Source organism: Chanodichthys erythropterus, chromosome 9 (genome assembly GCF_024489055.1).
Source record: "Chanodichthys erythropterus isolate Z2021 chromosome 9, ASM2448905v1, whole genome shotgun sequence".
Classification (NCBI taxonomy): domain Eukaryota; kingdom Metazoa; phylum Chordata; class Actinopteri; order Cypriniformes; family Xenocyprididae; genus Chanodichthys; species Chanodichthys erythropterus.
The window spans coordinates 26,266,426-26,279,957 of record NC_090229.1 but is presented as its reverse complement, the minus strand read 5'-3'; the positions used below and the strand labels follow the sequence as shown (position 1 = coordinate 26,279,957).

Sequence of the window (13,532 nt, the reverse complement as noted above, 5' to 3'; positions counted from 1 at the left end):
CCACTTCCCCCTTCTGAGCCAATTAAATGTTGAATAGACGTGTTCCTTCACTCCACCAGTCAGCAAGAACTGCTGTGTTGCCATGGTTACATTGCAGAAGGACAGACTTCCAGTACTGCACTGCAGTTTTGTGCTTGTGTTGTAATGTATTCATTATCTGAGCTGAGGAGGCAAGATAACGACACTGTGTAAATGGAGAAAGCTGATATTAGGATTATTTTAGAGAGGATGATGATGCTAATATAAGACACAGTAATGTTAAGCAAGATGCTGTGAAGTGTGAAAAATGCAAGCTAACGTAATAAAGAACGAATTGTTCTCTCATATATGCATCTGTAGCACCTGGTGAAAATCCCTTTTCTCCTTTACAAGACCACTTAAAAAAAAACACTGTAGGAACACTTTGACAAATCTGAAAGTTAGTCACTTTGGATAAAGCTAAATGTAATGCAAATTAATTTTAAATTACCTTACTATGCAACTGACATAATGTAAATGTCAACCTAATGCTAATTTTCAGTATTTTATGTGCTATATGTTATACTGGGCTATCTGGAAATACATTTCTATTTTGATTTGGCGTTGTTTCCAGTTTCATTTATAGATATAGTAGCGATTGCATCATGGCTCAGTGAGTCAGAGCTTATGCAGTAATGCTAGACCAGAGTCCTGAAAACTACTAATGGGTAGAATTTAAAATATTATTACATTTCCAAAGTACTCTTGCACATGATCTCCTCTGTAACCAGAACAAATTCGCTAGAATCCACTATTTCGGCTGCTTATTACTACATTAGAGAGCAATCGCAGTGATCCAAATAACAGAGCAGCGTAATGAAGTTTTTAAATAGGTTATATTCCAATAGCTGAGCTGCATATGCAATTCAAAAGAGGTGCACAGTCGAGTAAGAAGTGATGATAAACAATAGCTTTCAAATCTCAAGGGTGGAAGAATAAAGGATATGAGCATAGATTATTTTAAAGCATAGCACATAGTGCAGTAGATTCATACAGGGATGGTGGGTGGGTAAACAGTCAATAAGAGGGACTGGAAAGAGCGTTGAAACAATGGAGAGCTGTATAATGTGCAGAATGAAGGCATTACAGAAGAGCACCGGTGATACTCAACACTTAATTTCTTCGAGTTAGCTAATCACATTTGAACCAGGTGCCCCGTGCCATTTTTGATACTTTTTTTTTTTCCAAGCAAATTGTATAAAGGAAACCAAGTGGGCTGCAACTATGCATTTTTCTTGCTAGTTAAACATTAAACCAAAAGTTTAGCCTATTTAGCCAACAATACAGCAAAATTAATTAATATCAAATCTCAAATAGAACCAACTCATAACAAAATTCTGAACCAAAAACATGAGCATTTCACCCATGTTCCCAGATGTCTAGTACTCTTAATGAATGCTAGATTTCTAAAGAGATATAATGAAAATCACAGTCTTTTTCTTTTTTTCAGATCTCTATTGTCGCATTACAGCAGTAAATTCAGATGTGTGAGTGCACAAATGCTTAAAGGGTTAGTTCAGCCAAAAATGAAAATTCTGTCATTAAAAACTCACCCTCATGTCAAAAGCAGTACAGCGTTATGGCTTCTATGCCGGTGCTGCACTGTTTACTATGTCAACAGCGTAGAATTGTTGAATAAAGTCATTATTTTTGTTTTTGTTTTTTGCGCAAAAAAGTACTCTCGATGCTTTATAACATTAAGGTTGAACCACTGTAGTCATAGACTATTTTAAAAATGTCTGTACTACCTTTATGGGCCTTGAAACTGGCAATAATGGTAATGAGCTTTCAGATTTCATCAAAATTATCTTAATTTGTGTTCTGAAGATGAACAAAGGTATTATGGGTTTGGATTGGTTCACTTTTGTGTAAAGTAACCCTTTAGGAGAAAGAGAGGCAGGGCAGGTGGATTAATAAATGAGTGAACTGAAGTCGTTTCACCCCAAAATCAAAAGAAAACCATACAATTTGTATTTTGTAAAACAATACAGTAAATCAAAGAATCATCATAACTGTCAGATTGTACTTTTAAAAGCATGTAGGAGATTATTCTGTTTTAAGCCTCAAATTTGCCTTTAGATTGGAGCTGGACCATATTTTAGTGTTTCATGGTCAACAGTGTCTTCTTTATGGCTGTAAATCTATTTTTTCTTTATTGTTGAATTTTTATTCTTTTTTTTCCCATCAGCAACGGCTACCGAACAGACCCAAGCCTAAAATGGCTGCATCAACAGCAACAACTCCAGCAGCAACCACTTCTTCATCCACTGCTACAGCGGTCAAGCTGCCATCCAATCGAACCTCCTCTGGAGCTCGCCGCAGGCGCACACGATGCCGGAAGTGCGAGGCATGTGTGCGGACGGAATGTGGAGAGTGTCACTTCTGTAAGGACATGAAGAAGTTTGGAGGACCTGGTCGAATGAAGCAGTCTTGCATTATGAGACAATGTATAGCGGTAAGAAGCTCAATTCAAACAGACACTGAAATGATTCATGTGATCCATTAAATCACAACCCCATTTCAAAATTTTTTACCTGAGAGACACCCATTTTTAGACTGAAAAATAAAATGGATTATTTTTGAAATCTGGTGTTTTTAAATAAGAATAAAATGTAGGAACAGCCTTTGTGAGGAATCAATTTTAACCAGACTTCAGAGCTGTTTACTTTCAGAAGCTTACTTCATAGAGAAAATGTATGAGGAACTGGTAGATTTCCAAGTAGATGTAGCAAATGGAGATATATCAATATAGACAATTTAATCATTTAGCAAACTGAAATCCAGAAGATATGCCTGAACTTTACAACCAAATTTAAAGGGATAGTTCACCCAAAAATGAAAATTTGATGTTTATCTGCTTACCCCCAGCGCATCCAAGATGTAGGTGATTTTGTTTCTTCAGTAGAACACAAATGATGATTTTTAACTCTAACCGTTGCAGTCTGTCAGCCAAATAATGGGAGTGAATGGGAACTTGGATCAATAAGAGTCGAAAAACCTTGCATAGACAAATCCATATTAAACCCTGCGGCTCGTGACGACACATTGAGGTCCTAAGACAGAAAACAATCGGTTTGTACAAGAAACCGAACAGTATTTATATCATGTTTTACCTCTAAAACACCACTATGTCCAACTGCGTTCAGCACTCGCTTAGTGAGGTCTGATCGTGCTCTGACAATGGCAGTGAGGTCTAGCATTCATTGAAGTATAAGCGCGAGACCTCACTGCCGTTGTCAGAGCTCGATCAGACCTCACTAAGCGAGTGCTGAACGCAGTTGGACATAGTGGTGTTTTAGAGGTAAAACATGATATAAATACTGTTCGGTTTCTTGTACAAACCGATTGTTTTGTGTCTTAGGACCTCAGTGTGTCGTCACGAGCCGCAGGGTTTAATTTGGATTTGTCTATGCAAGGTTATTCGACTCTTATTGATAGAGTTCCCATTCACTCCCATTATTTGACTGACAGACGGCAACGGTTGGAGTTAAAAATCATCTTTTGTGTTCTACTGAAGAAACAAAGTCACCTACATCTTGGATGCGCTGGGGGTAAGCAGATAAACATCAAATTTTCATTTTTGGGTGAACTATTCCTTTAAGGTAAAAATAATTCAGTTTAATAGTTTAATTTTATTAACCATCACCGTAAAATGTGCGTATACTTATATATGTGTGTTTTATTTTATTATATTCATATTTTTTAACCACAAAACTGTTAATATTCTGGATGTTAATGTGTTGGCATGTGATTCCACAGCCTGTGTTGCCGCACACAGCAGTATGTGTGGTGTGTGGTGAAGCCGGTAAAGAAGACACACTTGATGATGAAGATGAAAAATTTAACGCCATGCTCATGGAGTGCTCCATCTGCAATGAGATTGTCCACCCAAACTGCCTCAAGGTCAGACTAACTGAACCCTAACCTAACCACTGACTTAAAGGGTTAGTTCAACCAAAAATGAATATAATGTCATTTATTACTTACCCTCATGCCGTTCCACACCCGTAAGACCTTCATTAATCTTCGGAACGCAAATTAAGATATTTTTGTTGAAATCCGATGGCTCAGTGAAGCCTGCATAGACAGCAATGACATTTCCTCTCTCAAGATCCATTAATGTACTAAAAACATATTTAAATCAGTTCATGTGAGTACAGTGGTTCAATATTAATATTTTTGGTGCACCAAAAAAACTAAATAACGACTTATATAATGATGGCCGATTTCAAAACACTGCTTCAGGAAGCTTCGGAGCGTTATGAATCAGTGTGTCAAATCAGCGGTTCGGAGCACCAAAGTCACGTGATTTCAGCAGTTTGGCGGTTTGACATGCGATTAACGCTTAACACTAATCGCTAACACGATTCGTTTAACGCTCTGAAGCTTCCTGAAGCAGTGTTTTGAAATCGGCCATCACTATATAAGTCGTTATTTTGTTTTTTTGGCGCACCAAAAATATTCTCGTCGCTTTATAATAATAATATTGAACCACTGTACTCACATGAACTGATGTTTTTAGTACCTTTATGGATCTTGAGAGAGGAAATGTCATTGCTGTGAATGCAGGCCTCACTGAGTCATCGGATTTCAACAAAAATATCTTAATTTGCGTTCCGAAGATTAACAAAGGTCTTATGGGTGTGGAACGGCATGAGGGTGAGTAATAAATGACATTATTTTCATTTTTGGGTGAACTAACACTTTAAATACTGTTCTAAAGTAAATGGGAAGCAGTGTATACTGTGCTCTCTTTTGTTTTGTGTGGGCGGAAAAGGAAGGAAGGAAGATATTGAACTGAAGTGCATGTTAGTGGGTGGCTCTGTTTTTAACACCCTTTAGTTCCCTTTTAGTGTGTGGTGGTGTAATGTAGTCACATTGCTTAGTGAGAATGTGTCTTCATAAACCGTCTTGGACATCTCGGTCTCTTGCTTGTACAGGTGAAGGATGCAGCTGGGGTGGTAAATGATGAGCTTCCTAACTGCTGGGAATGTCCAAAATGCAATTATGCTGGGAAAACTGGAAAAGTGAGTATTTGGGGAACAGCAGTGCAGTTGTTTGGTAGTTTACAACAAAGATTTTAAGAAATGATTGGAGTTATTAAAGTTCTTTATTATCAAATTTATATGGTATACAGTTAAGCAGTGATATGTTTTTGTAACTTTTTTCATTAATTTCATACTTTATGAACTTGTGTTGCCTCACACATTTAGTTCCTGTTTTAATTTCTTACGAAAAGCAATGTAGGGACTTGTGTTTCTCACTCAGAATGATAAGGCCATAAGAAAACGGCCAAACCATATCTAGATGCAAATAAAATGCAAATGTGATAATTTTAATTCCGTTAAGTAACTGACAGTTTGTCAAGCTCTTTCCCTTTGTATAAACTCTGAAATGTTTTAGCAAATAAGTTGGAAATGTTATCTACAGGAAATAAGTTATACCATTTAATTCTTGGTGAACAGTCCATAACATTCATAAGGTATAAAGATGTCTTTTGTATTTTCTTGCCACTCTTTGGCCTGCAAGCAAAAACGGGGCCCAGGCTTTAAGTACGCATCCAACCTGCCAGGGTCCCTGCTGAGGGAGCAAAAAGCAGGACGTGACGGTAGAGAGGAAGGGGACCAGACATCAACAGGTGCAGCATCCATCAAGAGGAAGAGTGAGAGGGAGGAAACTCCCAGACTGAAGACTGAGGATCTACCCTCACGTCTACCCCCACTCTTGACCCCCAGTGGCCTGCCAAGACCACGATCCGAAGTGCCCAACTTCTTGAGGAAGAAGAGGAAGTTATTTGACGATGATGAAGAGGAAGAGGAGGCTAGTGCTAAAAAGAAGGTATACAGACAAGAGTTATTTGCATAAACAAATCTGCTGTAGTTTTTCATTTACTCACTTTGTTAACATATTTTTTAGCCGAAGAAATCCTGGAGGCCTGAAGAGTCTTTGATTCCCAAACTCTCTCACATGAAAACAGAAGAGGAGGAAGACAACTCTGATGAGGAGGAAGAGAGGCAGGAGAAGCGAGAACCGCCCCGCCGTTCATTTAAGAAAGACTACAGCACAGTGAGAAAAGAGGAAGAGCTTGAAGAAGAGAGACGGGAGGAGAGAGATTCGCCTTTCAGATCCCTAAAGGAGTTTAACACCCTAAGGAAAGAAGAAGACCAAGAAGAAGAAAAAGAGGAAGACGATGAAGAAGAGGATGAGGAGAGTAATGGCAAACGAGGCAGGGACAGCAGCCCTGCACTGAAGAACCATTCTTTATCGCTTGAAAGTGACGCATCACGGTGCAGCTCCCCAAGGGCAGGGCCGAGCAGCGAAGGCAGTGAGACGCAAGAAAAGGCACCACGCGCTCGGGCGAGGCGACACCGCCGTAAGCCCCCTAACCGCCAGCTCAGTGCAGAACTCAGCAAGCAGCTTAACATGGAGATCCGTCGCACAGAGCATTCACTAGCCAATGAGAACCAGCAGCCACTCAAGAGCGAACCAGAGGACAGCGAGAACGAGGAACCAAAGAGGGGCTTACGGAACGGGACTACTGGGAATGGAGGAGGAGGTGGTGGAGGAGTAGAAAGGGGAGCAGGCGGAGAGGGAGGAGGGGAGCGGCCACACTTACGAGCAAGGGAGATGAATGGAACGTCTTGGGAGCTGCGGCACTTCTACCCTCCTCAGATCACCCCACTTGGTTTGAACCGCAGTTCACCCACAGTCAGACCACTTCCTGCACGTTCCCCTCCCAAGTGTGTTCAGATGGAGCGGCATGTGATCCGGCCACCTCCAATTTGCCCTCCACCTGATAGGCTACCACTAGCTGATGGGCGTAATCACATTGCTCCCAGAGAAGCATGGTTGGCTATCTTCGGTCACTTGAGCCATCGTGAACTTTGTGTGTGCATGCGCGTGTGCCGGACATGGAATCGCTGGTAAGAAAAACCTAAAGGCTGGTTTATCTTTTCACACTTCAAACATGAGACTTCTTATCTCTGGCCCTGTCCCAAATGACACCCTCAGCACTTCCGGTCCTTCTCAATTAGTTGTGGGTGACATTTTGGTACTGTTAAGTAATACAGTGTTTCCCAACTCTATTCCTAGGGGCACACCAACAGAACACATTTTTAAACTCTTCCTGTTCAAACACCTGATTCGACTCATCAGCTTATTAAAGGGTTAGTTCACCCAAAAAAGAAAATGATGTCATTAATGACTCACCCTCATGTCGTTCCAAACCCGTAAGACCTCCGTTCATCTTCAGAACACAGTTTAAGATATTTTAGATTTAGTCTGAGAGCTTTCTGTCCCTCCGTTGAAAATGTATGTACGGTATACTGTCCATGTCCAGAAAGGTAATAAAAACATCATCAAAGTAGTCCATGTGACATCAGTGGGTTAGTTAGAAGTTTTTGAAGCATCGAAAATACATTTTGGTCCAAAAATAACAAAAACTACGACTTTATTTAGCATTGTATTCTCTTCCGGGTCTGTTGTATATATCCGCTTTCACTCCACAGTGACGCTGCTGCTTCTTCTTCTTTTTCTTTCCTGTTTTACGGCGGTTGGCATCCAGCTTATTGGTGCATTACCGCCCCCTTCTGCTCCGGACAGTGACGCATTATCTGGTGCGCAGAGCTTCGTTTACAGTCTGAGGGAGACGCACGCTGTATTCAAGCTATTCTACATTGTATTTAGGTATTGCTATATTTTTTAAAATGGCGCGTAGGTGTGCATGTCGCGGATGTCCTAATCGCGTCACTGTCCGAAGCAGAAGGGGGCAGTAATGCACCAATAAGCTGGATGCCAACCTGGACTACTTTGACGATGTTTTTATTACCTTTCTGGACATGGACAGTCTACCGTACCTACATTTTCAACGGAGAGACAGAAAGCTCTCGGACTAAATCTAAAATATCTTAAACTGTGTTCCGAAGATGAACGGAGGTCTTACGGGTTTGGAACGACATGAGGGTGAGTCATTAATGACATAATTTTCATTTTTGAGTGAACTAACCCTTTAATAGGGACTCCAAGACCTGAGATGTATGGGCCACATAAAGAAGACCAAAATATGTACTGTTGGTGTGCCTCCAGGAAGGAATACTGGGGTAGTAGACCATTGTAAAATCCAATTTCAACCATGAAATGACAAATAGGACACCCTACAGCAGGGGTGTCCATTCCTTCCTACGGATGGTCACCTTCTTGCAGAGTTTACCTTCAACCCTAATAAAACACAACTTAACCAGCTACTCAAGACCTTCAAGACTTTGAAAAACTGTGCTGGAGCTAAACTCTGCAGGAAATTGGCCCTCCAGCAGCAGGATTGTACATTCCTGCCCAACAGTCTCATGGACTTAGCAGACATGCGCAAACAAAGGTGCCATTTTGGGACGGTCCTATGTATGATTGATTATTACAATGACATTTTATAGTTGGTCACTATTAGATCTGTGGATTTATGGTTTTAATTTATATATTTTTATTCATCTGTTCAGGTGTTGTGACAAGAGATTATGGACTCATATCGATTTAAAGCGTTGTAAGTCCATCACCCCACTCATGCTGAGTGGAATAATTCGCAGACAGCCCATCACTTTGGACTTGAGCTGGACCAACATCTCCAAGAAGCAATTAAGCTGGCTTATAAACCGATTACCAGGTCAGTGTTCATGTGAGCGAGTATGTAGATCCACGTCATCCAAATTTGTGTAGCTATCACTAAAGGCCTGTGCATTTGGATGCAGGACTGAGGGTGCTTCTCTTATCGGGTTGTTCATGGGTGGCCGTTTCGGCTCTCTGCACATCTAGCTGTCCTCTACTGCGCACTCTAGATCTGCAGTGGGTGGAGGGGCTCAAAGACCCCCAAATGAGGGACCTACTATCCCCTCCGACTGACAACAGACCAGGTATTATACAACACTTCAGTTCGATATGCGCATATCCAAGAATCAGAATCAAATGCATACAATACAGAATGCATATTCTCTAATTTGGCTTTCTCTAACAGGTCAGATGGACACACGCAGCAAACTACGAAATGTTACTGACCTGCGTCTGGCTGGTTTGGACATCACGGACAGTTCTCTGCGTCTCATAATTAAAAATATGCCTCTACTCTCCCGTCTGGACTTGAGTTACTGCAACCATATCAATGACCAGTCAGTAAACCTGCTGACTGCTGCAGGGACCACCACTAGAGACTCCCTAACCGATGTCAACCTTTCTGGTAATTGCACTGTTTAAAAATTCAACCACAAATGCCATTTGTAATACTAAAACAATTAATATTCCCCACAAGTTAATATCCCTTTTTCACCAACACAGTGCTGGTTCCAGAGCTGGACCAGAGCCCAATCTTGAACTGTTGTTTCCATCATTATTCCCTTAAGGCTAATTCACACTGCTCCAACGCCAACAGATGTGTTTATTGGGTTAGATGTGTTTATCAGATCAGTGTGTACCCGTTGGTGTCTCTTGCACCAAATTAACATATTAAATCTGTGTTTGTCAGTCGTGGAATGTCTTAGCAGTGATGTAATCTGATGATTGTCGCATTGGTTGGAATAAAGTGTCTGCAATGTGAACTAGCCTCTAAACCTGGTTTCGAACCAAAAACATTAGCAGCTAGCGGGCAAGAAAATGACATAACTATTTAAAGTTTCCAAAACAACAACTCAGTCTGGCTACACTGACACAAAAAAATGCTCTTATTTTAATCAGTGAAGATGTCAATGCAGAAAGCGTTGTGGGCAGATTATGTAATTTGGCTCATAAATTAGTGGAATTATGGGCCTTTTCAGAGTGAGATTCCAAGGCACCGGTATGGCAAGCCGTTTTAACTTTTATTCATTCTCAGGATATGAATTGTCGATATCAACAATTCAATTCTTGATATCAGGAATTACATTTCTACGGTGGCCCAGTAGTGCACAACACAACAAAATTAAAAAAGCAAACACAACACAAAGAAATCGAGTCACAACACAACGAAATCGAGCCACAACACAACGGAATAAAGCCACAACACAATGGAATAAAGACACAACACAACGGAAATGCTCCCGACCACTAGGGGGCTCTCAGAGCTCGGTATTGCTAGTATTCCTTGCCAATGTTTTATAGAGTCGGCAGTGATATGAATACCACAGTTTCAACAGTATATAACACTGTATATCGACATGAAATATTAATTCAAAATCATTCGAGTGCACAATAGCTTCATATTTATACCTGTGAATGATTTGACGCGCTACCACAGCGAATGATGAAGGGAACGTCTGCCAATTCCACCAAGTGGTTAAAACGTATAATTTGTATTCATTAAAATTACTTTTAACATTTAAAAACAGACATGTTCAAATTACAAAGCTTGTCAGTCTTACCAACAGGAAGTAACAAGCTTTGGAATTTGAACATGTCTGTTTTTAAATGTTAAACAAAATCATTGTAATGAATACAAATTATACGTTTTTACCACTTGGTGGAATTGTCAGATGTTCCCTTCATCCGTGGAAGCGCATCAAATCATTCACGGGTATAAATATGAAGCTATTGTGCACTCAAATGATTTTGAATTAATATTTCATGTCGATATACAACGTTTACATACTTAACTAATCATGGTATTGATATCTTTGTAAGACTGTCGACTTTATAGAACATTGGCAAGGAATACTAATATTAACAAGCTCCAAGAGCCTCCTAGTGGTCGGGAGCATTTCCGCTGTGTTGTGGCTCGATTTCGTTATGTTGTGAACTTATGTTTGCTTTTTTAATTTCGTTGTGTTGTGCACTACTGGGCCACCGTACATTTCCACTAGTAACAATGTAAATTCTTGATATCAGGAATTGCATTTCCACTAGTTAAATCTAGAATTCTTGATATCTGTATTTGTATTTTCACTTTTGAAATGTCACCATAGACTGCCATTCAAATTCAGTTGTTGATATCAAGAATAGATATTTGCACTAGTAACAAGGTAATTAATGACATCAAAAGTTATGATTTTTACTAGTAAGAATTGTATTTCTGATATTGGAATATCAACTAGTAAGAAATCAATTATTGATATATACAATTGAATTGGAATGGCACTAGTGAAAACACAATTACAGATATCAAGAATTCTAGCTTTTACTAGTGAAAATGTAATTCTTGATATCAATAATTAGCATTTTAACTAGTGAAAATTGAATTGTTGATGTCAAGAATTAACAATGTTACTAGTAGAAATGTAATTCCTGATATCAAGAATTGAATTGTTTATATCAAGACTTCATATCCTGAGAATGAATAAAAGTCAAAATGGCTTGCCATACAACAGCACTATTTTAGAGAAAAATAAGAGAACAATTACTTAAATGTTAAACCTGTGTATCACAAGAGTTGCATTGGTATACTTAGGACCAGTTTGGGTTCACTGAGTCTAATGCTGTAAAACTGTTAATTCCCCCTCACTGATTACTAATCTCTTCTTTCTTAATTCTGTCTTTAGTGTGCAACAGGGTCACAGATCAGTCACTGAGTTACTTCAAACGCTGCGGAAGCATCTGCCGCATTGACCTGCGATTTTGCAAGCAGGTGAGCCGACAGGCATGTGAGCGCTTCATCGCTGAGATGTCCGTCATCGTTCCCTTCAAACTGCAAGAGGATAAACTGCTCCAAAAACTACACAGCACCCCCTAGTGTCTGGGAGGAAGTGAACACCAGTCTAAAATGATACCATGTATCAGGTGCACTCATGTGTTCGGACTTGAACTGGATTCGCACATTTTTAAAAAAAAAAAAAGCACTGCAACACGTATGTGGACAAAGCGTTTTGTCAGACATGGAGCAGACACATTGTACTTAAAGGCACATAATTCTGCTCCTATTCTGAATGGTGTATCCTGATGATGGACTTTATTCTTCAAATTCTGTTAATCTTTAAGAGGAGATTTATATGTGTTATTACCAGGAGATTGTATTTAAGTTGTTGTGTAGTAGAAAGCAGAGGAAGCAATGGGTATATAAACACACAACATCCACAAAATGCTCACTGGATACCCAGACAGCAACATAGTGTCAGCCCAGATCCGGCCCACATCTGGTCCGCGTGTGATCCACATGTACAAGATCTGGGCCACACTATGTTGCTGTCTGGAACAACACTTAATTCATGAGAGAGTAAGCATGTGTGTACATTATTCAAAACCCTCCAAACAGTTTTTTGTATAAAAGATGTATCAGTTCAGATTTCTGTGCTGTTTGGTTCAGTCCTGGATATATGTATTGTTCTTTTTGTTTTTTAATATAATGGAATTTTTAAATATCTCTGTCCATTTTATGTCATCAGTATTGGAATTTTCCAGTCTGATCAGCATTTTTCAGTCACCAGTTTTGACTGCTTTGAATTTCAAGTACTTGCTGTTTTAATCTCAAACAGGTATTGAAGTGAAATTTGTTATTATGAGGTCTATTTATAAACCAGTGCCATATTCCATCTGTGTTGTTTTACACAGTTGTAACAGGCAAGCCTTCAGCTATCAGTAGCCTGTATTTCATAGCTATGCCTGTGTAGAGCGCAGTTCTACAAGTGTTAGACCAAACAAATTGCTGATTATTTAATCTTGTTAGCTCAGTAATTTGTTTTGTTCAACACTATCAAGTAGTTCTGCATTTTATCCATGAGGTCAAACAGCACTTTGGTGAACGTCCATGCAGTATTTGTCTATGAAAGTCATCATGTGCTTTTTATTCCTTCCACAGTGATTATTATTGTAAAATGGTAATTGTTATGATGACAGATGATTTTAATGGTGTGTATTATTGTGAGTTTTGTCTCAGGATGATGACTGTCAGAAAGAGGAAGTCTGCCATTTGATCTAAGCCACCATACTTGTACCACTATAAATTAAGGCGCTGTTCGCCATCTTAAACCTTCTAATGTATATTCGGCTATTTATATTTGTATGTAATTAAAAAAAATTACTGTGAGGCATTTGAAAAGGGAAGTTATTTTCCACAAAAAAAAAAAGTGCCTGTATTAGATATGAAATTTGAAATGTTGCTTAAAGCAGGGAACATTTTAAAGCCAATGTGAAGTGCCATTTTCAGTCTGTTTTACTTTCATAAGCTTGCATATTTCCAAGTGGGGGAAAAAAAGAGACATTTTCAAAAAGTTGATTTTGATTTCTGCTTTAAATTATCAGGAAATTTTTATTTGATAGTGGACTAATCCTTTACTCTCTCCCATGTCATCCAAGATGTCCATGTCCTTCTTTCTTCAGTCGAAAAGAAATTAAGGTTTTTGATGAAAACATTCCAGGATTTTTCTCCTTATAGTGGACTTCAGTTGGCCCCAAACAGTTGAAGGTCAAAATTGCAGTTTCAGTGCAACTTCAAAGAGCTTTAAACTATACCAGACAAGGAATAAAGGTCTTATCTAGCAAAACGATGGGTCATTTTCTAAAAAAACTATTTAAAATTATATACGTATTAACCATAGACTCTTGTCTTGAACTACCTCTTCTTCTTCTTC

The 13,532-nt window shown here is 39.3% G+C and overlaps 1 protein-coding gene across 6 annotated transcripts in view; it reads left to right on the top strand.

Annotated features, from left to right (window-relative positions):
* kdm2ba (lysine (K)-specific demethylase 2Ba) overlaps window positions 1-13,532 on the top strand; it is a 24,632-nt gene extending 11,100 nt beyond the window's left edge. For 3 of the 6 annotated variants that reach the window (XM_067395183.1, XM_067395181.1, XM_067395179.1), the window contains 9 exons: window positions 2,207-2,473; window positions 3,778-3,921; window positions 4,959-5,046; window positions 5,540-5,856; window positions 5,935-6,941; window positions 8,508-8,671; window positions 8,757-8,918; window positions 9,020-9,238; window positions 11,508-13,532. In XM_067395183.1, coding sequence (XP_067251284.1) covers window positions 2,237-2,473; window positions 3,778-3,921; window positions 4,959-5,046; window positions 5,540-5,856; window positions 5,935-6,941; window positions 8,508-8,671; window positions 8,757-8,918; window positions 9,020-9,238; window positions 11,508-11,698 — 2,529 coding nt within the window. In that variant the 5' untranslated portion in view covers window positions 2,207-2,236 and the 3' untranslated portion in view covers window positions 11,699-13,532. Of the gene's footprint in view, window positions 1-1,029; window positions 1,529-2,206; window positions 2,474-3,777; window positions 3,922-4,958; window positions 5,047-5,539; window positions 5,857-5,934; window positions 6,942-8,507; window positions 8,672-8,756; window positions 8,919-9,019; window positions 9,239-11,507 lie in introns of those variants that run through there. The other 3 variants (XM_067395182.1, XM_067395184.1, XM_067395180.1) reach the window with 3 other exon arrangements.